Raw genomic sequence first — 26,639 nt, 5'->3', positions numbered from 1 at the left:
CTCTATGGATGATGGTACATCACATTTGATTTATATTTACCTGAGGCTATACTCTTAAAACCTTTCGAATTTTGATACGGTGGATAACACACCCCTGTAGGTTTTACTGATAGGTTGATGGGGAATCCTATCAGTGAACACTAGAGTGCCTCTTACCTTTTATATGTTATTACTGAGTGGTATAGATATATTTCAATAACTCTGTACATTTAAAGGAGTGAATATAAGTAATAATATTGGTTTTCCTTCCTCTTCTTTCTCCTTCCTCTCCCCTCCCCTTTTTTTTTTTTTTTTTGCTTTATCATGGATTCCTTGAATATGGAGTGGGTGAGTTTCATGTCAAACCTAAAAACTACCTGCTTGAGTGAATACAAAATTGATGATGACTTAAAAACATACTTTTACAAACAATATGGCCTACTGAAACGTAAGTCCCATTTACATTGGCATATTGAATATTTTAAAATGTATGTTACGAACTGTATTTGTCCTATGGGTTTGCGTAACCAAATTTTTCCTACCATTAAAAACCCTTCATGTGAATTTAAAAAAACCTGGGAGGCTATCCTAACCAACTGCAGCTTAGAGCTAATGAGGGCCTTAATTGAACAATACAATTCTGATATGACCCTATTGGATAAAGAAATTGAATGCCCGAATCGGGATTACCTACATTTAAAAGATAACCCACTATTTGAACATAAGTGGATAGAATTGAGAACCCGTTTGGAAGCTCTAAACAAAACTATTATTGTTAAGAAACAGATAAAGTTTGGCAAAGATAAAGCTGCATTTGGTGAAGGTTATGCTTACCAGTGGTCAGGAAAAAATACAGGTAGAAAACCCCCATCTTTTCGAGGCAATATGCCCATAAATCCAACTATGAAAACCGAATCAGACTCTTCTCTGTCATCAGCATACTCAATGCAGAGTAATTTAAGAACTGAGGTCAACTCTACGGCCAATTCGTCCCGTAAAAGATTACGCTATACTGGAGGTACTCCATCAGCGAATATAAAAAAAGATAAAAAATCCTCTAAGACATTAAAAAATACACGTTCACCGGCTACACAAGCACCTACTGAAACCTCACTAACTGTAGAGAGCTGTTGGCCAATCCACATTACATGGTACTATCCCCAAAGTTCTAAACTCCTCACTCATAACTAATAAATACACAAAGATAAATGAAGATCAAATTTTGTTAGATCTCAAGAAACAACAAGCAAACCTGGATTCTTATATCCTCAAACCCACACCAATCCCTTCACATATTCTCAACCCGACCACAACATTGTGAACCTCACTTCGTACTCCTTTTCGGATGATGAATTAACAGTACTTCACCTAGGTTTGGGCTTTTGCCCATTAGATAGATTAAAAATCACTGAAACGATTAAGGACCTATATCTTTTTGCATGGAATCTCACCTTTAAATTTATGTTTAATAAGGATCACACTAATTACAACCTTGAACGTCAACTCACTGAGAGCACTAAACACTTCACTATGGCCAAATTTAGGGCACTTCGGGACTTGATGCTTCTTTACGATGAGGGTGAGACCGGGGACTCCCTCCCCCCTTCTTCTCAAATCCTTCATCTATCCCAACCTACTACTGCCAATCCATTAGAACCTACTTCAAAGAAATTCTGATCGCGTTCCCGCAGGTTTCCTGATCTCAGGACATGCCCTGCCATTTGGACCTTTCTCCAAGCCACTATTAAAGATCTCAAAAAACAACAATGGCATACAGTGAATCCTAACTTAGACCATCGACAGTCTCAGGCACTTAGATCCTTACAAAGACACACAGAGCTAGTAGTGAAACCATCTGATAAAGGTGGAAATATTGTCCTTATGACTCATAACCAATATCAAACTATGTGTATGGCTATCTTAAATAACAATATCTGGTATCAACCAATTGACTAGTCTGTTACTACGTTATTTCACCAGGAGCTCTGTGTCCTTTGCACTGAGGCCCACAATTTGGGCCTCATTGACAAGGACACCTTAGAGTTCCTGGTTCCCAAATTTCCAATTGTCCCTACCTTCTATGCCCTCCCCAAAACACACAAAAATTTACAATCTCCCCCAGGTAGACCAATTGTTTCAGGAATGGGCTCCTTAACTGATAATGCCAGTAAATTGGTGGATGCTTATTTAATGCCCCACGTACGAAGTCTACCGTCTTATATCAAGGATACTACAGACCTGTTGCAACATCTGGACGGGATCCAGGTCCCTCCGGACGCCGTCCTCGTGGCGATAGACATCGAGGCTCTGTACTCTAGTATCCCCCACGAGTTGGGCGACCGGACGGCTGGATCCTTCCTGGATGAACAAGATTTGAATACATGGCCCTTTAATAAATTTATTTTGTCCCTATTGGAATTTATCCTTAAGAAAAATGTCTTTCTATTTAATAACCAATATTATTTACAGGCCCAAGGTGTCGCTATGGGCACTTCGTGTGCACCTGCATATGCGAACTTATATCTGGGGGGTTGAGAGAGATATGTCCACTCTTGTGACCAATTGGCTCCTTTTTTAGAAGATACTTTGCTTTGGTATTGATATTTGGATGATCTATTTTTGGTTTGGACAGGAACAAAGGAAAGATTACTACAATTTATACAGACTTTGGGCAATAACCACCTTAAATTTAAAATTTACATTTAATTTTGATTATGAACAAAGTTCTTTTTTAGACCTACCAATTATAAAGCGTTCTGATGGTACTCTTTATACAGACCTTTTCCGTAAACCCACGGCAGGGAACACTTTTGTATGCTACTAGCGCTCATCCGGAACCTTTGATACGCAGTATTCCCTTTGCGCAATACTTGCGCTTACGTAGAAATTGTACTTTGGATGCAGACTTTAAATTACAAGCTGATGCGTTACGGAACCGCCTTCTATTGAGGGGATACTCCTCGACATGTTTGAGGAAAGCATTTAATAAAGTAACTTCACGTTCCCGCAACATGTTATTGCACCAACGTCCTAAAACTACGGAAAAGGACTCCGTTAGATGTATTACAACTTATTCTGTCCATCATTCAACCCTTCGGGATATTTTAAGTAAAAACTGGCATTTTCTTACGGACCATCATATCCACTTTCAGACCGGACCATTTTGCTGGTAAATGACCAGAGGTCTTTTTACAATTTGGCACTGCGCTGCTTTAACTGGTAATTGCGCGGTCATGCAATGTTGTACCCAAACAAAATTTGCGTACTTTTCTTCCCACAAATAGAGCTTTCTTTTGATGGTATTTGATTGCCTCTGCGATTTTTATTTTTTGCGATATAAACGTAAAAAGACCGCAAATTTTGAAAAAAAATGATATTTTCTACTTTTTGTTATTAGAAAAATCCAATAAACTCAATTTTAGTCATACATTTAGGCCAAAATGTATTCAGCCACATGTCTTTGGTAAAAAAAAAGTCAATAATTGTATATTTATTGGTTTGCGCAAAAGTTGTCACATCTACAAACTAAGGTACGTTTTCTGGAATTTACGCAGCTTTTAGTTTACGACTGCCTATCTAATTTCTTGAGGTGCTAAAATGGCAGGGCAGTACAAACCCCCCCCAAATGACCCCATTTTGGAAAGTAGACCCCCTAAGGAAATTGATAAGTGGCATGTTGAGCCCATTGAATATTTTATTTTTTTGCCTCAAGCGATTGAATAATGACAAAAAAATTTTTTTTTTTTTTACACAAAGTTGTCACTAAATGATATATTGCTCACACATGCTATGGGCATATGTGAAATGACACCCAAAAATAAATTTTGCTGCTTCTCCTGAGTACGGGGATACCACATATGTGGGACTTTTTGGGAGCCTAGCCACGTACGGGGCCCCGAAAACCAAGAACCGCCTTCAGGTTTTCTAAGAGCGTAAATATTTGACTTCACTCCTCACTACCTATTACAGTTTTGAAGGCCATAAAATGCCAAGATGGCACAAAACCCCCACAAATGACCCCATTTTAGAAAGTAGACACCCCAAGCTATTTGCTGAGAGGCATGTTGAGTCCATGGAATATTTTATATTTTGCCACAAGTTGCGGGAAAATTACAAACTTTTTTTTTTTTTCACAAAGTTGTCACTAAATGATATATTGCTCACGCATGCCATGGGCATATGTGAAATGCCACAACAAAATAAATTCTGCTGCTTCTCCTGAGTATGGGGATACCACATATGTGGGACTTTTTGGGAGCCTAGCCGCGTACGGGGCCCCGAAAACCAAGCACTGCCTTCAGGCTTTCTAAGGGCGTTACAGTTTTGAAGGCCATAAAATGCCAAGATGGCACAAACCCCCCCCAAATGACCCCATTTTGGAAAGTAGACACCCCTAAATTTAGGGGTACACTAGTGAGACTAGGTAATAAATGGCGGGTGCCCTGAAACTATAAAAAAATAACTAACCAACCAGCGTCACCTGTAACAGTTATATGGTGATCACTGGTGAAAGGGTTAACTAGGGGGCAATCAGGGGGCTTTATGCGGTAGTATATGGGGGTCCCTGGCGCTATAAAAAGCTGCGGCGAACCTAAATACCTACCTGCCTAACTAGCGTCACCTGTCACACTAATACAGCGATCAGAAAAACGATCGCTTATTAGGCTGGGTTCACACTGGAGCGATGCGGGAACGCCACGAATCCGCGGCGGGTTCCCGCATCACATGCCTCCCGGCGGCAGTTCACACTGCCCTATGCGAACTGCTGGGAGTGTCAGTGAAATGTTAATGACACCCCCAAATCAGTTCGCATATCGCAGTGCGATCTGCAAACTCGGATCGCATGGTGTGAACACCCATGCGATCCGATTCTGCTGTGGACCAAAAAAAGGGTCCCGTGCGAGTTTGCGGCGGCTGCGACACGAATTCAGCCATACTATATGTATGGCTGAACTCGAATCGCACAGAGATCGGATGTGATTTGCACTGCAGTGCGGTGCGAATCACATCCGTTCTCATAAACCGCTGCAATGTGAACCCAGCCTTAGTGACACTGGCGATGGGGGGTGATCACGGGGTTAAACCTTTATTGGGGGGGTTAGGGGGGTACCTTAGAACTAAAGGGGGCTAACCCTAACTGCCCTAACAGTTATTACAGTCACAAATGACACCCGCCGGGTGATCAGGGGGTTAAACCTTTATTAGGTAATAAATGGCGGGTGCCCTGAAACTATAAAAAAATAACTAACCAACCAGCGTCACCTGTAACAGTTATATGGTGATCACTGGTGAAAGGGTTAACTAGGGGGCAATCAGGGGGCTTTATGCGGTAGTATATGGGGGTCCCTGGCGCTATAAAAAGCTGCGGCGAACCTAAATACCTACCTGCCTAACTAGCGTCACCTGTGACACTAATACAGCGATCAGAAAAACGATCGCTTATTAGGCTGGGTTCACACTGGAGCGATGCGGGAACGCCACGAATCCGCGGCGGGTTCCCGCATCGCATGCCTCCCGGCGGCAGTTCACACTGCCCTATGCGAACTGCTGGGAGTGTCAGTGAAATGTTAATGACACCCCCAGATCAGTTCGCATATCGCAGTGCGATCTGCAAACTCGGATCGCATGGTGTGAACACCCATGCGATCCGATTCTGCTGCGGGCCAAAAAAAGGGTCCCATGCGAATTTGCGGCGGGTGCGGCGGGTGCGATGCGAATTCAGCCATACTATCTGTATGGCTGAACTCGAATCGCACAGAGATCGGATGTGATTTGCACTGTAGTGCGGTGCGAATCACATTCGTTCTCATAAACCGCTGCAATGTGAACCCCGCCTTAGTGACACTGGTGACGGGGGGTGATCACGGGGTTAAACCTTTATTGGGGGGGTTAGGGGGGTACATTAGAACTAAAGGGGGCTAACCCTAACTGCCCTAACAGTTATTACAGTCACAAATGACAACAATGCAAAAAAAAAAAAAAATGACATTGGTGTCACTGTGACTGGGGGGCAGGGGTAATTGGGGGGGTGATCGGGGGGGGTGTGAGTGTGCCTGGCATGTTCTACTGTGTAGTGTCGTGTTGGTGCAACTCACCGATCCTCTCTCCTCGGTGTCGGAACGAAAAATACCGACACGGAGGAGAGATTACATCACTTCCTCTCCTGTGTTTACATTACAGGAGAGGAAGTGATGTGACGAAGGATTTCTATTCGTCGGGAGCGATCGCGAGGGGGTGGCCATGAATGAATGGCCGCCCCCTCATCCCGGATCGCTCCCGAACGAATACCGACCGCCGCAGGCACCGGGCGGGGGCCCGATCGGGCCCCCGACCCGCGGGAAGGCAAGGACGTACATGTAAGCCCTTATGCCTGCCCGTGCCATTCTGTCGACGTACATCGTCGTGCGGCGGTCGGGAAGTGGATATACTAACTAAACTTGTTCGATCTACACCAGAGGTGGTATTTCATAGAGCTCGGTCCCTACGAGACCACCTAACAAAAAGTCATTACACTCCACAACACTCGACACTTTATGCTACTCGAGGTACATATAAATGCAATGACTGCCCCCGTTGCCCATGGATTATGGAAGGAAACAAATTCACGTTACCCAATGGCGAATTATTCCGCTCACGTACTTTTTCTGATTGCAGTACTAGGGGTATTATATATATGATGGTTTGCCAATGCAAAGCCTTTTATATCGGCAAAACAATTCGGGAATTCAGACAATGCATTGGAGACAACCTCTACTACTCAGGAAATGGTAAACTTACAACAATTGGAAGACATGTTGGTCTCCACCACCGATTTGACATTTCTGTTGTCCGATTCTTTGTATTAGAGGTGATCCCCCCAAACCCAAGAGGTGGGGATTGGGACCGAGCGATCCTACAGAGGGAAACCCTCTGAATCGAACGCCTCAATGCCACCCACCCCCCTGGATTGAATGAGAGAATCTCCTATAAATATTTTCTTTAGACAGTATGGTTGGAATAATAAATTTAATTTTTCTTTCCTTTTTTTTTCCCCAATATTCTTCCTTGGGAATTTCTCCCTTCTCCTCTTATCTACGGCATATATATTGTCTTAGATTACTTAGATATTTTATTACATTACCATGTCTGTATTATTAGACTAATTATGAATAGATTAATTGTTATTAAAATATTCCTTGTTGTTCCTCGCTCAGATTTATCCGAGAAAATTTTTTGTCCCTCTCAGCGGGGCACGCCTGACGGAACATTCGTTGGGGATCCCATAAAACAGCGGTCTGTTCAGACCGCTGTGTTTGGGCTGGCGTTGGCACGGGACCGGTGACCCCGCTCTATTTATCCGCTTCTATCAGGTAATGTCCTTCTAAACACCTTCTGGACTTTTATAAATATCTGGGATTAATGCATGAGACAGTTGTTCACCGCATACACTTACCCCTGGTTTTTCTTTATTTCTAACGCAGATGCAGTGGTATTTTACTCCTAACTGAGATACTGAATCCGTTATAGTTCTAATTTATTGAATAGACAACAGTGCAGGACGGGCGTTTTTTCTATATACAGCCGTCACGCTGTGTTTGGGCGGGCGTTGGCGCATTATCGGCGTCACTGTGCTAGTTACTTATATTTGCCAGGTAATATGCTCCCAGGTATTCTTTAGACTTTTATAAATATTGATGACCACTACATGTGATAGTTTACCATCATATAGCTATCTCTGATTTCTTTTTACCTTTAATGTAAATACAGCGGCACTCTATTCCTAATCGAGATAGTGAACTCGTTATAGGCTCAAGTTATTGAATAAACAACGGTACTGGACGATTGTCTTTACCCTGTTCTTATACTTTTGTTAGGTAAAACATTTACCTTATTCAGACCATTTAAATATGTGTTATCACTATTATAGAAAGAGAATGCACGCATTGTGTGCATATATCCTTACTATATATATATATATATATATATATATATATATATATATATATATATATATATATATATATATATATATATATATATATATATATAAAATCTCTCCTCTCTTTTTTTTTTTCCTCTAATAGATTTTTATATTTTTTCATATTTTATATTATATATCTTATTTTTACTAGTGCCATACGCATCCTATCCCCCATGTCCTCCGGAGAGGGAATATAGAAGGGACCCACCTATCCAAAGTTTATTTTTACCTTCCTTCTCTCTGATTCTCTGGGTGAGTGAATGTTCCCACATTCCCCTTACTTTTATTTTTATTTGTTATTCTATATTATTATTGGCTGAATTATGTTCTAGTTTTCCATCTATATGAATTTATTGATGAACTGTATATTATTTGTTTATATAGACCTCCTTCTGAAGAAGCGGATGACCCGCGAAACTAGTAGAGGAACTCTCCATTTCCACCACCAGAATTGAACTCTATGAGTATCTGTATATGTTAATCTGGGGTGTATTATGATTTTATTTATGATATTTTGTATTTTGTCGTTTTTGTAATTATTAAACATGTGTTAAATTTTATTATCGTTTACAAACTTCCTTTTTGTTTCTATATATATATATATATATATATATATATATATATATATATATATATATATATATATATATAAAGTACCCGTATAGTCCAAAACCAAACTTTTGGTCTGGGTTAGGTATAAAAAGTTAGCGTGAATGGCTATCTTATTACCCCCATACCAAAAAAACTCCATTCTCTAAAAACTCTATGGATGATGGTACATCACATTTGATTTATATTTACCTGAGGCTATACTCTTAAAACCTTGTGACAAAACTTTCTAAAAAATATTAAGAATAAAACAGTGGTAAAGTCCATAATATGAATTGATGGTGACTTAAAAAATAATGGCAGAAAAGAAATCCTTCACATAAACAGGAAACACCCTCAGAAGTGCTCAGATATGAAAACTGCTCACCGGCTGGGATCTGGAAGTGGCGTGACCAGAAGCGCCTCGACATATGTTTTGTAAGGATTATGTCATCAGGAAGAGTCCTGATGACATAATCCTTACGAAACATACATTGAGGCGCTTCCGGTCACACCACTTTTGGATCCCATCTTCTGGTTTCTCCCTCTGCACCAGTGGAACGCACGCCAGCTTGGACGTGAGCCCAGCAGTGAGCAGCTCCCATATGGCAATTCATACAGGCTATCCTCAATGCCAGGCCAAAGCCCCTACAAATGTAAGCAGGCACCCTGTTTGTATAAGTTTTATAAAATAAACAGTATTGAGCTATGGATTATGCTTTTGTTTTCCTTATAAGATAATTTGGAGGAAAGGAGGACACAGTACAGAGATCTCATCCATTAACCAAGGGTTCCTAATAGGATTTCCCTACAGTGTATTAGACCGTCTTTTTAATTAAAGAGGTTATATTCATTTAGTGAGCAGTTTTCATATCTGAGCACTTCTGAGGGTGTTTTATGTTTACGGTGAAGGATTTCTTTTCTGCCATCAAGATTTAAGTCACCATCAATCCATATTATGGACCGTTTTATTCTTAATATTTTTTTAGAAAGTTTTGTCACATTGGTATATATATTGTTGCACTTTATATTTCAATCAATTTATATCCTAGAGCATTTTTTTCTGGCAGGTATTAGATACCTCATGCAGCACTTCTATTGCACATGTCACTTTATTCCATGTCATATAGTCTTTAAGATAAGGTATATATTATAATCACACAGCGCCCCGTCACTAATTTTTCAAATTGCAGTGTTTTTCCATAGTTTTTTGGGGAGCAGTTATACAAGTTTTATTTTATAACGTGTTATTTGCCGCCAGGTTTCCTTCCTAAACAGACCATGAAAGCAACAGTTGCTAAACTGGCCTGATGGATAGTTCCATCATGGCAGCTACCTAATAAAATGCAATATCACCAGCACATCATATTTAACCAATAAGCTACAGGGCACTTTCGCCCACTACCTGCCCAGGCCATTTTTCAACTTTCAGCACCGTTGCACTTTGAATGACAATTGCGCGGTCATGCTACACTGTAACCATGTGACATTTTTATAATTTTCTTTACACAAATAGAGTTTTCTTTTGGTGCTATTTAATCACTGATGGGATTTTAATTATTTACAAAAACAAAATCTGAAAATTAAAAAAAAAATAAGTTTTTCTTAGTTTTTGTCAGTAAATTTTGTAATTTTTCCCCTTCACTGATGTGCGCTGATGAGGTGGCACTGATGGGCACCGATAGTCTGCACTGATGGGCACTGATTAGGTGGCACTGATGAGGAGGCACTAATATTCTGCAAATATGGACACTGATATGTGTCACTGATGAGCACTGATAGGTGGCACTGGTGGGCAATAATAAGTAGAACTGACGGGCACTGATAATCGGCATGGATAGGCGACGCTGATGGGGGCACTAATGTGGGTGGAGCTGATGGGCTTTACTGATGGGCACTGATGGGCAGCACTGATGGGCATTGATGGGCAGCACTGATAGTCGGCACTGATGGGCACTGAAACCAGCACTGACTGGCATCACTAATTGGCACTGATTGCTGGCTCTGGTGGGCACTGATTGTTGGCACTGGTGACCTCAACATTGGGAGGGTGCTTTGGGGTAGCTCCAAAGCACCTTGTCCAAATGTTGATGGGGAAAAGGGCCTCATCCCTCCAACCCTTGCCCAGTGGTTGTGGAGGTCTGCAGGCTGGGGGCTTATCAAAATCTGGAAGCCCCATTTAACAAGAGGACCCCCAGATGCGTGAATTGGTAATGTGGTACAAATATACCCCTACCATTTCACAAAAAAGTGTCAAAGAGATTAAAAAACACAAGAGACGGTTTTTCACAAGTCCTTTATTAATTTCTTCTTCTTTCCGCTTCTTCTTCCATCTTCTTTCTTCTGGTCTTCCTTTGGTGTTCTTCTTCCTCTAACTTCTTCTTCTCCATCTTCTTCTTAATTTTCTTCTTCCTGCGCTCTTCTTGTCTCGCATCTTGCTCTGACTTCTTCTCCACTCTGTCCGCACGATCCGCCTCAGTGGGAGTGTTCCACTTCGTTTTTTCTGACACTTCTTATATAACGGAGGGTGGGGCCACCCGGTGACCCTGCCCCCCTCTGACACATGGGGACTTCCCTATGGCTTTCCCTGTGATGTCATAGGGGGCGGCATCACCCTGTTTACGTAAACAGGAGGAGAATAGACTCAGTACAAAATGTTGCAGTTGATGGGGTGGCACAGACTCAGGGATGCCCCTGATTTTGATGTTATTTCTCCTGGATCTATCTTCTAGGTCAGACATCTTGTATTTTAACCATGTAATTTCTTCATTTTGTGCATTGTGGGAGTCTACTAGAGTATTAAAGGATGCAGAGTATTCCCCCATGGTGTGCTCCACATGATCTACCCTTCATCCTAAACCTTGCACTTCCACTTGGCACTGTTTCACACTGGACACTAAGTCAGCCTGCAGGAATGTCCTGAGTGACAGCATCATATCCTTCAGCATGGTGTCTGACACAGGCTGTCCTGTAGTGGGAAAAGTTGATATGGGGTCTGGCACTGAGGTTATTCCTTTGGATGTCTGGGATCCACCCACCTGCATGTCTAGTGCTGCTGGATCTCTGGGTGGAGAGTGTTTGGGAGCTTTTGGTTTCACTGGGCTCTGAGTGGTCAAGCTGCTGTAACCTCCTGTTTGTGCCCTGTTAGTATTGTGCTGGCACCGCCCCACCACAATGTTCTCAGCACGCTCGTAGTACTGTGAGAAGCGGGCGCTGGCATCATTTAGCTGTGGCCTGGGAATCGTGGGGAAGAATTTGGGCAGTTTATTAGTCCGCAATGCCTCTTTTTTGCGATGGTGGGCTCGGATGAGTGCGGATCCCCCTGGTGGCAGAGCGGAGCTCGTGGATTAAGCGTCCATCTTAGAGCTTGGTAGCCACACCCCCGTCCTTCGGTCAAGTGGTTAAAAAGGAAAAAGGACTGTTTTCACCCATAAACAATGGCATTTTGAATCCACTGAGAGCCTCTTCCTTTTGCAGTAGTGACTGTCCCTGGTGATCAATGGCCTTAAACATGATAAGTGATAAGTGTCCTGTTTTTGAATATGTCGTACTGGTGGTTTAGCATTTTTTGGCCTCCAGCCAGTCACAACTGTAACTTAAAGAATGTAACCTTCCCCTGTCCTCCTCCCCTCTTAGACGCCATATACACTATACAACTTGTGTTGTCTGTTTTCCTTTAGATTTACCAAAACCATGAAGTGCAAGGGCCTGCCTGATTGCATACAAACTTAAACTCTTAAGGTTTGAGCTCATATTATGTGGTTTTGGTAAATGTGAAGGAAAAAATCTACAAAAAAAATGTATAGTGTGTATCCAGCTTAACCTGTACAGTTTGGTTATGCAAAAAAAAATATGCATGCTTGGTTAGCCAGTGGTGTTCTTTAGAGATTCGTAACTTTGATGCAGGACATCTATCCCTTTGCCACCATCTTCTTTTGACATCCCCAGGGGGTGTTGGCTGTCTCTTCCAGGTTATGCAGCTGCCCCACAATGAAGCCGAGGCATGTCCCCTGGTGATGTGGCACGGTGCATGCACCATAGAGTACCAGCAGCTTCTTGGCATCCATGATCTAGGTATTCCAGCAAGCACTGTACACATGATTTTGGTCTAGGCCAGTGTTCTCCCTTAATTAAAAAAAAAATTACATATATATTGTAAAGTTTGGGCATACTACCTCCACGGGACCAAGTGCATAAACCGGTCAAAGGTGAAATCAAAAAGACTTTATTTATAATTAAATCAAAATAAGGCTTTTCTTCAGCATACAAATCAAAACGTAAATTAAAGTCCGCTTATCTTCAGCACAAAAAGAACAAGAAAAGAAAGCAGCTACAGTTCTGTAGTCGGGTCTTCGCCCCAAAGTTTTCAGAGTCCTTACAGCTATCTTTTGAAGCCTCAAAGATAGCAACACAGCAACACAGCTCCTCAGACAGGTGTTAATCTCCTACTCCTCCTCACCACCTCTCTACTACTTCCTGTCTTATGAGCTGTCTCCTTGGAGGCCTTTAACCCCCTGTGTGCAGAATCCCTCTGGTCAGGGAGGGAGGCTCTTTCCCACCCAAATGTCACTTCAGAGCCCCCCAAATTCCGGGTCCCAACCATCTCTCTTTTAATATAGAGAGGACCACAAGTTAGTCCTCTCCTAAAGACTATCCCCGGAATTTCTCACCCATTTTTGGATGACCCCCTGAAGCCTACCTGGATTCCCTTAAAGGGACCACAACCCGAATATAGGTGCTACATAGCACCTGTCCAGGACCCAACCTTGGCATCCTGTACAAAATATATATATATATATATACATATACACACAGTATCTCACAAAACTGAGTACCCTCACATTTTTGTAAATATTTTATTATAGCTTTTCATGTGACAACACTTAAGAAATTACACTTTTCTATGATATAAAGTAGTACCACTGCCTTGCTAAAGAAGCTGAGGGTAAAGGTGATGGACTGGCCAATCTCCAGATCTAAACCCTATTGAGCATCTGTGGGGCATCCTCAAATGGAAGGTGGGGGAGCGCAAGGTCTCTAACACCCACCAGCTCTGTGATGTCATTGTTAGGATTTTTCCCGCACGAAACGGGTGAATGCGCGTGCGCGCATGCACGTGTGCACCGCTGGGCAAGCTAGGCACGTGTGTGTGCATCAGAGTGCAACCGGGGCACACACACGTGTGTGACGGGGCGCATGCGCGCGCATCACGTGGGCACACATGTGCGCGTTAGTGCTGTTTGACGCCAGTGGCCCTTTTTAAGGAAGGCTGCTGCACTTGCTCAGTGCTGTTGGTCTGCAGCTCTGTATCTGAACCTCCTGCAATCTGTCTGCTGTTTGTATCTCTGATCCGGCTTTCGACTGACCTTGCTGACCTCTCCTGCCCTGACCCCGGCCTGCTTAACCTTGCTTTGGATTGTACCTCTGTTGCCGAACCCCTGCCTGCCTGTACCTCGCTTCTGCCTGCTGGACATATCTGACTGCATTACACGTTGAGACCCGGCCTGCCTGACCATTCTTCTGTCCTTCAAGTGTGCTGCACTTTGTTCCTGCTGCCATTGCTCCTGTGTCTGCCAATCGCTGCCTGCTTATCCACCATCTGCCCTGCAGTTCCAGTATCCAGGAGGACCCAGCTGCTGCTTCCAGTCAGACACTCCTACCCCGCTGTGCTCACAGGACCACTGTCTCCATTCCAGTGGCCCCCTGAACCAGAGCTGTAAGAGAGGTCTTCTTCCATCAAGTCAGGCTCACCACCAGGTACCTAACAGTCATCATGGAGGAGTGGCAACCTGTGAAGCTCTGGTGAACTCCATGCCAAAAAGGGTTAAGGCAGTTCTGGAAAATAATGGTGACCACACAAAATATTGACACGTTGGGCCCAATTTGGACATTTTTACTTAGGGGTGTACTCTCTTTTGTTTCCACTGGTTTAGACAATAATGGTTGTGTGTTGTTATTTTGAGGGGACAGCAAATTTACACTGTTATACAAGCTATATACTCACTACTATGTTTGGGGTGTACTCACTTTTGTGAGATTGTGTGTGTGTGTGTGTGTGTGTGTGTGTGTGTGTGTATATATACACAATTCTGATAAAAGAGGGGTTAGGATAATATTAATATAAAACTTGATGGGCAGGGTAAAGTTCTGCTTTAAATCTACCATCATTTGCTACAAACATTCAACCTCAACAGTACTAAGATCTCCTTTAAGGGACTTTGATCACAAAGCTATGGTTTGGAAAAGTAAAGTCATAACCACGATGGGGTGAAAAGCTGGGTCTGACAGTGAGAACAGAGCTCTATAGATGGCTTCTAAACATTTAATAAGGCTAATATGTGCCTGGGAGAAACAAGCATCTTGTCAGGGTGTTTCCAATCTCCACAGAGGAAGATTTGGAACAGCAGATGCAGGTCTTTGTGGCCAGAAAGTCTCTAAAGGAGATTTCAAACGAGTAATAGATTTTAGGCACAGAGGGCAACAGGATTCAAGATTGCAGATATCAGACACATCAGTAGGCATATTGCAAGAAGCCCTGGAACCATTAGTAAATTTGAGATGGGCATCCGATATAGGGAGACTGCCCTCCCCGTGTCTCCTCAGATACTCATGAAAACCTAAAGTACTGGTAGCAGGTGCGGGTCAGGTCAGGGAGGAGGTAACCAAAGCCATTGTAGCCACAGCCAAAGCTACAGAACTAACAATTCTGTAATTTACAATGTAAATGATCTCAGCAACAGTTTGAATTTTTTTTTGTATCATTAGGTGTTTATATATGTAGAATTATTTTAGTACCTGTATCTTGCTTGCAGAATTTCACCATCACCTCTGGTGCACCTTTCAGGAAGACTGAGAATTTATGTTCTCCGGCATTTTTTGTAACAACAGACATTCTTTGGAGATTGGAAGAGAATGGAAACTGCTGCAAGATGAGGAGTCCTTTCACTAAAATCTTTTCAAAAGACAGCAGAGAGCATTACAAAAGTATGTTTTTTTAAGATTTGTGAGAATTAAATGCAAAACAGCTGTGCAACATGGCACCCAAGATACAACAACTATTTATTCACTATATAATAACGCAGAGCAGAAATGTTTAACGCCATTAAAAAAACATAATTTACACTCATAAGAGAAAAACTTAAAAGTGCTGTAAGAATTTTCAATATTCAGTCTTTATATGTTTGTATGTATCTATGAAACTAGAATTTGATGATAAAAATAATCTAGCGTAAAAAAAAAAAAAAAAAAACTGGAAGAACCATCAAAATGATCTTAATTACAGCAGAAAATCTGCACAACCCTGACAGTTATGCAGGTCATGGATTATGCAATCTCCCTGAAAGCTGCTCAATTCCCCCATCAACACCCGTCCCCCTAGCAGCTCTATTGAGTTTCCCCTGGTGGCAGATAAAGGGGAGGGTTGGGAGGTCTGAACCCCTCCCAGAGCAGAGTTGACAATCATCCATTATCCGTTAATTCGGGCACTTGTGCAGTGTGTAAGGTGGAGTTCTGATATCAGCTGAGATCGGAGCACTGGCAGACTGTGTCTTGCCATTGCTTTCACCTCCCTCTTCTGTACATGCTGCTGCAATTACATCTCTCCTCCATGCTCTGTGACACTTGCCTGCTACTGTGCGGGGCTCTATCTTTGTAACAAAGAGATAGGATAACAAAGGTGAGCCTTACAGCAACAGGCTCTTTTTCAAATGTGGCAAAAGCAAGGCAGCAGTTACCAAACTAAAAGTTTATCACAGGGAAGGGAGATAACTTGGTCTATGCCTGGCTGGAGGTAGGGTTGCCACACAGCAATTTTTTAGTAGTACATGCTATAGGATTGTAAAATACCTTGGATTACCCAAACCGAGTAGTAATGAGGTGTGCTACGGTGAACAGTGACTGTTGCCACATTGCATTAACAGTGGGGGGGGGGGGGGACTTGAAGGGGTATGGTTAAATAAAACAAATGCATTATTGTACCCATAAAATATGATTCGATTAATAAAAGTGTAGCACCAGTACTCCTAATGAGTACGTTCGCAAATGTAGTTTTTGTCCAAAACTATAGTTATATTTTGGGGTTAATTGTGCTAAATTGTACTTTGGCATCAGTTTGGTTGGGCTGTATCAAGATTTTGCCTGATCATAGGTGGGGTTGGCACCTGTGAGAGGCCTTAGAACGCAGTCTGGTTGGACGCATTAGGTACCAATCTCTCTCTCTGTGCCAAACAGTGGGAGTTTGTCTCGGTGTGTATTCCGGGAGAGGGTACTTAAGGTGCTGAAGTCACTTGGTTCTGGGTTCCGGTCCAGAAGTTGTTGCTGACTCCATGGTCCTGGTCCTCCTGACCAGCCCCCGAGGGCCCTCATGGCCTGGGGTGCGGATCCATATATTTTCCGAGCTTCGGAACTGGCTAGTCCGAGGTGCAGTAACTGGAAGGACAGAACCAGGTGTTCTGGTGCCGCCTTGGGTTTGGAGAGGCCCAGCAACTCTACACGCGACCAGGGGAGGACTCTTCAGTAAGAGAGCCACGCACAAGGCTGGCTTCTCAGTAAGAGCCTGGAAGCTGAGCTGCCATTGACATTGATGGAATTCAAATTCTTACGGTATCGCCGGACCGGCTGAAAGATTCTGGTACAGTAAGAAAAGTTCCTACTTCTATCCTTCTATTTATAACTAAGTTTTCCAACCAAGTCTGTGTGAGAGACTTTGCAAAGCTAGAATTACCTGTTGGCTGCTAAACCCAAACTTAAGGATTTATTCAACAGTTCAAGAATCTAGTTGCGAGCGGCTGTTCCTTGGATTATGTACAGAGAGAAACTTTTATTGAAGTCAGCAGTTCCAAGCACCTGAGCTAAACTTTACCCTGATGCCCTCTATTCCCAAATTAGAGACTGAGTTTGTTCAACTGTTTCATGCAAAATAAAAATCCTAACAAGGAATTCAAGTGTCGGTCTCTGCCATTACTGGGTTATCAACCCTGGGAACCCCTAGACAAGGACAACGAGTATGAGCTGGTGGAGGTTAGGGATGAGCCGACCCCTGGTTTGGTTCGCACCAGAACTTTCGAATGGACCGAAAGTTTGTGCGAACTTTAGAACCCCAATGAAGTCTAAGGGACTCGAACGTTCGAAATAAAAAGTGCTAATTTTATTGGCTAATATGCAAGATATTGTCCTAAAAAGGGTTTGGGGACCCGGCTCCTGCCCCAGGGGACATGGGTCAATGGCAACATTTATTTAAAACGGCAGTTTTTTCAGAAGCACTGATTTTAATGACGATTAAAGTGAAAAAAAAAGTGAAATATTCCTTTAAATATCATGCCTGGGGGGTGTCTATAGTATGCCTGTGAAGGGGCATGTGTTTCCCGTGTTTAGAACAGTCCCTGCACAAAATGACATTTAACGGAAAAAAAAAGTCTGCTTGCGTTTTTAATTTCATGTCTGGTTCCGGCATTATGGATGAAAATTATTGAGAAAAAATGGCATGGGTAGCCCCCCCCGCCCATTACCAGCCCCTTTGGGTCTTGTACGGATATTAAGGGGAACCCATTACCCAAATTAGGCGTGGGTCTCCCAGGCCCTATATACTCAGAACAGCATTATACAGACGAGCAAACAAGACAGGGACTGTGGAGGTTTGTTGTGTTAAGTAGAATCTGTTTGTAATTTTGAACTGGTACATTTTTAAAGTGTAGTTCCAGTCAAAAAATCTATTTTTAATCTATTTTTAAGCTTTTTGGAAAACATAGGGAAGGGTTATGACCCCTGTATAATTTTTTTGGCTGTCCGTCTTTTTTCATTTCACTTCCTGTTGTCTCCTTCCGTTTGCAAGTAGGAGATGTTTGTAGGTTGGATGTTTGAAAGTAGGGGCCTGCCCTATATGCTCTGCAGAAATGGGGGCCTAAGGTGTTGCCACAACACTGTAATCCCTCAGAGTGACTCTTAGTGGGCGCTGGAGCATCCCTGCTGTGAATGATTATATAGGCCTTAGGCACTGCTTGCTGGTGCCATGACACTGAAACCGCTCCGAGATACTCTAGTTGGAGTGCAGGAATGAGCCCTGCTTCAAAGCATTGCATCAAAAATTGTAATTGCATGCCCCTGTTAAACAGGGGCTGAAAAATTGGGCCTTAGATACTGGTGCCACGACACTGCAACCTCTCCCAGATACTCTAGTTGGAGTGCAGGAATGAGCCCTGCTGCAAAGCATTGCATCATAAATTGTATTACATGCCCCTGTTAAACAGGGGCTGAAAAATTGGGCCCTAGGCACTGGTGCTGGTGCCATGACACTGCAACCTCTCCCATATACTCTAGTTGGAGTGCAGGAATGAGCCCTGCTGAAAAACATTGCATCCAAAATTGTAATTACACGCCCCTGTTAAACAGGGGCTGCAAAATTGGGCTGGTTGGGTCACCCAGAACCAAAAATGTTCTTCCAAGCTATCAGCAGGATCATTGAGGAGGAAGAGAATAGTCAGTCAACATAACAGCATAGTCACTTAGCTTACCCGGGGGGACTCTTCATCAAGCATAGATTGCAACTCTATTTGTTTGTCTTTTAGAGTTATTCTGTCATCTAACCTCAATTGAGTTTTCTTTTGTTTTTTTCCCCTTTATATTCTTGATCCATGCTTGACGAATAGTCGCAACACACATTTTAATGCTTCCCATTGCATAGGGGGTAAGGTCTTAATTTTTTTCATGAAATAACAAAAATTCCCTTATTGCTTGTTAAATTGTCATTCAAACTCCATATCCCCCCCCCCCCCCTGTTTTTTTATGTTCCATTATATGAAGTTCCAGATATATCGGAGCATGGTCTTATCAGTTTGGTTGCTCTTCTCTGCATTTTCTGCAGTTCCCTGATATCCTTTTTGAGAACTGGTGACCAAAACTGAACTGCATATTCCAGAGGAGGTCTTACTAATGATTTGTAGAGAGGCAAAATGATCTTATTACAAGAAAGGACTCACTTTAGAAACCACAGATTATCATTGCATGCTATTAATAAAAGATAAGTATTAATTTTTTTTCAGACTCACACTTACCTAGGTAGGTGGTGCATCTGTACCCCGCCGGCTCTAACACTGAGAACCGAGTGATCAAACACCGCTCTGTGAGCTCCACGAGCCGAGAGCAGGTGATTTTCAGGCAGTGGCTCTCTGCTCTGCCCCCCCCCCCCCCCCCCTTTGCTCACTGAAGTGCTGGGCTGCTGTCAACTGAAAACAGATCATAGGAGTACACAACAAACTACACACCTGTAATCCACAGGAGAAGTACAGCCATATGAGTTTTGGCTGTACTTCTCCTCTAAACTTATGATCTACCAGAACACCCCAGATCCTTCTCCACCACTGATAAGACCAGTTGTACTCCCCTAGTATGTAAGATGCATGCATATTCTAAGGCCCCCAAGTGCATAACTTTACATTTATTAACATTAAACCTCAAGAGTCATGGAGAATGCCTTTGGGATAATAGCCAGCCAGTTCTGCCTATTTCTTACAGCAATAAACATGGAGGAGTACAAACTGAACCTCATAGTTCTAGTATGCTGCATACTTACTCATACTCATCTGCCACATAGTTGTCCAATTAAACAGAGGATTGAGGTTGGCTTGTAAGTTGGACACATCCTGTAAGGACGTTATTTCACTGCATAGCATAGTGTCATTTGCAAACACTGAAATGGTACTTTTGTTCCCAGACCCTATATAATTTATAAATGTATTAAAAAGTAAGGGTTCCAACACTGAACCGTGGGGTACATCACTGATACCACTGAACCTTGGGGTACACCACTAATAACCTTAGACTATTCAGAGTATGAATCATTTCATGCGCAAAGTCGCAAATCAAATTGCACAAGTGCGAATGGACTCTATGGAGGCATTGATGTTGCCTCTTCACTGCCTGTTTTAACCCCCTAGGTTGGCCATCGGGACACGGGCAGCTAATTCCTATGGGCTGTAATCTCTATGCGTTTTGTGGAAACAGCACTCTCTTCTTCAGGAGACAGCCACAAATGAATTTTGCTTATATCTGTGGAAAGACCATGTCATAACAACAATAATTGTAATTTAGGAAACTTGAAATTAATGTGTTTGTAATAATAAAAGTGCATGTGCTTGCATTAGACAGGTCAAAATGTGAAAAAGTGTACACTCTCACAAAGGTTAGAGTAATAGGTAAGCGAAAAAAATGCAGACCAAAGGACAGATTTAATAATACTAGGATCCCAGTGCTGTGGAAAAGAGACCACAGGAGGGGTTTCCAACCTGGAGCTGATGGTGGTGGATGGAACCAGAGCCAGGCATACCAGAGGGGCCAAAACTATGAAACCCTTGAAAAAATTGAGACAGTTGGGGCACAATGGAATACAAAGAAGAAAAATTAACTGTTGAAAGACTGGGTAGTGAAAGGGTGTGTATACCTAAAGCAAATGCTGGGAAAATTGCAGAAAGATGCAAAGTGAATGAAAAGTGGACCAATGAAAGGCCCAGATGGAGATAGATACACAAAAAAATGTAACAAACGTGCTTGGATAAGGGTCTGGTATGGATTTTGGGGGGGCCCTTACACAATTTTTTAAGAAAATTTGGCACAGGGATCCCTTTAATTTCCATATCAGACCCGAGAGCCTGGTATGGATTTTAGGGGGACCCCATGCTATTTTTAAAAAAAATCTGGGTTTGGGGTTCCCCTTAATATTCATACCAGACCCAAAGGGCCTGGTAATGGACTGGGGGGATCCCATGATATTTTTTCCAATTGGTTTTATCTATATTGCCAAGACCCAACAATTCATTACAGCCACAATCGGTTTTAAATTACAATTTTTCCTTTAGAAATGTCATTTTGCTGTTCCACTGTTCTATTTAAAAGAATATTTCATTTTTATTGCTTAAAGCATTAAAAAAATCACTGACAATAACTTGCACATACGCCTTTAAAATGAACACTTTTGATTATTCATGTTCGTGTCCCATTGACTTTAAATGTGTTCGTGTATTCTGCTGAATTTTTTGCCTTTTCCGTATGTTCTGGTGCGAACCGAACTGGGGGGTGTTCGGCCCATCCCTAATACTCATACAAACGTTGTTGGAGTAAAAGGTAAGCAAAAACAATGCAGACCAAAGGTAAGATTTAATAACACTAGGATATCAATGCTGTGGAAAAGAGACCACAAGAGAGGTTTCCATCCAGAAGCTTATACCCTTGTAAAAAGCGAGAAAGGTGAGGCTCACACAATGGAATACAAAGAAGAAAAATGAACCGTTGAAAGAGTGGCTAGTGAAAGGGCGTGCATGAGCATGCCTAAAGACAAGTGCTGGGAAAAGATGCATACAAAATACAGAATTTCCAATTTGCACCGAACACCGCATGTTGTTCGGTGTTCGCAGAACATCCAAACAACCAAAGTTTGGCCTGAAGTTATGCTCGGGCCAAACCGTTCGCCCTTCCCTAGTGAGAATAACCTTTTTTCACATTGTGGCCTTTCTAATGCAAACACATGCACTTTTTATTACAAAAACATTAATTTCAAGTTTCTTAAATTATTGTTATTGTTGATATAACATGGTCTTTCCACAGATATATGCAAAATTCAATCTTGGCCTTCTCCTGAGGAAGGGGCACTGTCTTTACGAAACACATAGAGATTATAGCCCATAGGAATTAGGAGTTACATGTTCCAGCAACTATGTGTGGTACTTTGTACATACATGTCTGATTTGTTGATATTGATCATGCAACCAAAATTGAATTCGAAAATTAAATCGAAAATACCCTGTTGTACCATTTTATCCAGCACCACTCACAAAAGTCCCAGAGCTGAGGCTGTCAATCAGCTAGTGCTACCTCCCCTGCCACCTTTTTTCTCTTGGTGTCAAGAAAAATTGTCATAAGTGATTCATGGTGCTAGCAGAGGAACAAATCTGAAATGACATGTAGTGTTTCTAATTAAGACAAGTACACAATATAGAGGGACATGCTTTGTTCATGTTTCATGTGTCAGGTTTACAAGCACATTAATATTATTGAACAACTGTATAGAACTTACACACTGTGCTCCATGCCCTGGAGTAACCATTGCATATTTTGATTTATTGTCTTCTTTGGATTTATTAAGTTCCTAAGGGAAGGAGCAAGATACCAGACTTTAATAAGGGGTCAGTTAGTTTTTATTTCCCATAAGTATATGCCAGTTTACCTACAATATCCTATAAAGCAAATTACAGGACAATGCTTAGATTTAAAAATGTAATTCTTCAAGAAATAAGCAGTTAATGACAACCAATGCATTTAGTTAAAACATAAGTAACTATAATGTAGGGATAATATCTAGAGACAACATTGATGATCTATGAGAAGGGATAGATACAGTATATTAGAATAGGGTGAAGCATGACACAGTGGTCACTGGAAGCACCTTACATAATATTAGAATAAACATCTTTGTCATCAGTCATGCCCTAGTCTCACCTCACCCAAGTCCTTTTATGAATGTATCTGCAGTGTCTCTCCTAGAGGTAAGGGTTTGATCTCTGATATTTATGAAGCCCTAGCTTATTGCTTTATTCACAATTTCTTCCAGTATATGCATAAATGTGAAGCAGATTGTGACCTACAATGTACCTTACATGACTGGGAAGATATAATAAGCAATTTTCACTCTTGCACTACATCTCTCTGTTAGAATCCATGTTATTTTCCCTATTGTTTAATATCTATGGTTTAGGGGTTGTCATACCCGTGGTACTTTATATCATACATTTTGGTCTTGTAACATGTTGCTCCCTGTAAAATTTCCTCCAAAATCTCTGGACATGCGCTGGAATTGACCCTTCCCATGTGTCTTCTTCTTGAGCCTCCATGCCAGGGGTCGCTCATCAGGAGGAGAGATTTATTCATACCATATGTGTTGTAACTCATCAGGCCATAGCCCTTCAATGGCACTCTACTGTCATTCCATGCTCTCTTATTATCAAAAGGATCAACTCCATTATGTTGATGGAAAGGATTCTTTACACATTGAATGACACTATGCACCAATTTGAAGCTAAGTAGGATGCTTGGAAATGTTCCTGTCGCCTATTTTTATAGTGCAATAATGTTAACTTTTTTATGTAATATCGTCAATGTTGTAGTACAGTCTTTCCTTTTGTGGTACAATATACAGTGTGAACCTTATTGGTGGTATGCAATTTCACTCTCCACCTGCTCTGAGACATACAATAAATAGAAGCTGGACTTAAAATCAGTTTACTGTATCAGATCAGGCAGCAATTGTGATTGGTTTCCAGAGGTTACAGCATATCATTACTGCTTACTTACTGGTTGCTAGAAGTTACAGCACACATTACGGCTCACTGATTAGTTGCTAGAGGTTACAGCAAATGATTTCTGCTTGTTAATTAGTTGCTAGAGATTACTGTACAGTAATACTGCTCACTGATTGCTAGAGGTTACAGCACAACATCTTCTCACTGTGAATGCCACCTTTATTTACATATCAATGCAGATGGCCACAGCTCTTTGCTTAGTAATGCCACTGCTATTTACATATGAATGACAGTTATTTACATGTAAACACAGGGTCTGCAGGTGAGTCATCTGTACACAACAACAGGGCTAAAACTTCAAGGGACAAGGAAATGTAAACTGGGATAGTTGGCAAGTATGAGGCAGCTGCTTTGGGCCCCACAACAATGACAGCGCCCAGGGCAGCTGCCCCTTTTGCCCTGCCTTAAAGACGGCCCTGGCTTCATCTTTTTGATTTATGTACTCTAACAACTTAAAGTGGTTGTTACCACCAAAAAGGAAATTCACTGGCAGCCCCTCTATTATATATAGGCATACCACACTGTATAAGTGTTTTATTAAAACAAAGCTTTTAAATACCTTTTACAGCTATCTTCAGGCTAGTCATGTGACTCCCAGCCAGTCTCCTACTATGATCCAAGACTACAGTGGGAGGGGCTAAGATCTCCCTCTGACATCAGCCGGGGAGGTCACGTGGCTGCATAGCCTCTCCCGCTGTGGCCCTGTATCGGAGTAGGAGGCCGGCCCGCAATCACATGACTGGCCTTAAAATTGCTGTAAAGTGGTGTTTACAAGCGTTGCTTTAATAAAACACTTATACAGTGTGGTATGCCTAGTTATAATAGAGGGGTTGGCAGTGGCAATTTGTAATATTTTATTTTCTACTAATAGCGGCAGGAGTGGGGGGGGGGGCGTAGACAGAGACACAGACATGGAGCTGACAGGCAGGGAAGGAGGGGGGTTGGGGGGGCAGAGAAGAGCTGCAAATGATGAAGGGATGTAAACTAACCAAGTGATAAGGGCTCAGCAGCCATGATTATCATGGTCAGGACACAGAGGGGTCCCAGGAACTGGTAATATCAGCCAGGTTTTTTACAGCTTAGAGAGGGGCAGATTAAGCAGCACAAGCACTGTGCTGTTTAATCTGATATAAGGCTTGGTTCACATTGGTGCACTGTGCAGCATCGCATGGGATTCGCACCACACTGCTGTGCAAATCACTTGCAATGTCTGCAATGCAAATTTAGCCATACAGATTGTATGGCTGAATTCGCATTGCATTCGGACCAAGGTCAGGCAGGACCCTTTTTTTGGACCACATCAGAATCGGATCGCATTGGTGTTCACACCTATGTGTTCGGATTCATGTCCGAATTGACAATTTGCACTGCGATATGTGAACCAATCTGGGGGTGTCATTAACTTTGTATTGAAACTCCCAGCAATTTGCATATGGCAGTGTGAACTGCCTGCGAGTTGGGTGCGATGCTGGAACCCGCAGTGGATTCGCGGGGTTCCTGCATCGCACCAGTGTGAACAGAGGAAACAGTATATCTTTATTATTAGTGTTACAGACACTTTAGTCTCATGTGTTGTATTGTATTTCTTATTTACAAATAAAAATAGTTTGCAAACAAGAAAAAAAGAGTAAGCATCTTATATCAAATAATGCTGATATAAACAGAAATCACTCTGTAAATAATTTTCTCTAAATTAAAAACAGCTAGATATTACCCAGCCTGTTCCTTCAAACATCTTGATGTCAAGTGGATCACCATGCACTTCCCCATCCATTAGGATCAATGAATGGCAACTGGCCATTGCTGCAGTCATAGTATTCCAGGGTAATGGGCAACCAGATGTAACAGGAAAGACCTCCTGAAAACTAAAAGACAACTATGTATTTATTAGCCACACAAGCAACACATACATATTCAAAACTACATTTACTGGTTTCCACAGTTAAAGAGTAGGGATGAGCTTCGAGTTCGAGTCGAACTCATGTTCTACTCGAACATTGCCTGTTCGCCTGTTCAGCGAACAGTGAACAATTTGGGCTGTTCGCAGCAAATTCGAAAAGCCGGAAACACCCTATACAAGTCTATGGGAGAAATCTAAAGTGCTCATTTTAAAGGGTAATATGCAGGTTACTGTCCTAAAAAGTGTTTGGGGACCCGGGTCCTGCCCCAGGGGACATGGATCAATGCAAAAAAAAGTTTTAAAAACTGACGTTTTTTCAGGAGCAGTGATTTTAATAATGATTAAAGTGAAACAATAAAAGTGTAATATTCCTTTAAATTTCGTAGCTGGGGGGTATCTATAGTATGCCTGTGAAGGGGCGCATGTTTCCCGTGCTTAGAACTGTCCCTGCACAAAGTGTCATTTGTGCAGGAAAAAAAGTCTTTTAAAATCACTTGCGGCTAAATTGTCGGGTCTCCGTAATACAGAGAACACTCAATGAGTGTACTCTGTATTAGCCGACAATTCATTCATTCATTGATTTAAAAAAAATAAAAATAAAGCGTGGGGGTTCCCCTAAATTCAATTACCAGGCCCTTCAGGTCTGACATGCATATTAAGGGGAACCCCGTGTCAAATTTTAAAAAAAAATTGACGTGGGGGTCCCCCCAAATATCCATACCAGACCCTTCAGGTCTGATATGGATATTAAGGGGAACCCCGCATCAAATTTAAAAAAAAAATTGACGTGGGGGTCCCCCTAAAAATCCATATCAGACCCTTTATCCGAGCACGCAACCTGGCAGGCCGCAGGAAAAGAGGGGGGGGA

At 42.1% G+C, this 26,639-nt stretch overlaps 1 protein-coding gene across 1 annotated transcript in view; it reads right to left on the bottom strand.

Moving 5' to 3' along the window:
• The window catches only part of LOC143988160 (putative cation-transporting ATPase 13A5), a 240,005-nt gene that overhangs the window by 151,614 nt on the left and 61,752 nt on the right, over positions 1-26,639 (bottom strand). Inside the window, exons 11-13 of the mRNA XM_077487487.1 lie at positions 25,586-25,736; positions 22,590-22,661; positions 15,323-15,479 (exon numbers count right to left, since the gene is read on the bottom strand). Coding sequence (XP_077343613.1) covers positions 15,323-15,479; positions 22,590-22,661; positions 25,586-25,736 — 380 coding nt within the window. The remainder of the gene's footprint in view (positions 1-15,322; positions 15,480-22,589; positions 22,662-25,585; positions 25,737-26,639) is intronic.

Source organism: Lithobates pipiens, unplaced genomic scaffold (assembly GCF_037356315.1).
Source record: "Lithobates pipiens isolate NorthernLeopardFrog02 unplaced genomic scaffold, aLitPip1_a1.2 Scaffold_18, whole genome shotgun sequence".
Classification (NCBI taxonomy): domain Eukaryota; kingdom Metazoa; phylum Chordata; class Amphibia; order Anura; family Ranidae; genus Lithobates; species Lithobates pipiens.
The sequence above is the reverse complement of the archived record's forward strand: the minus strand, read 5'-3'. Positions and strand labels throughout refer to the sequence as shown.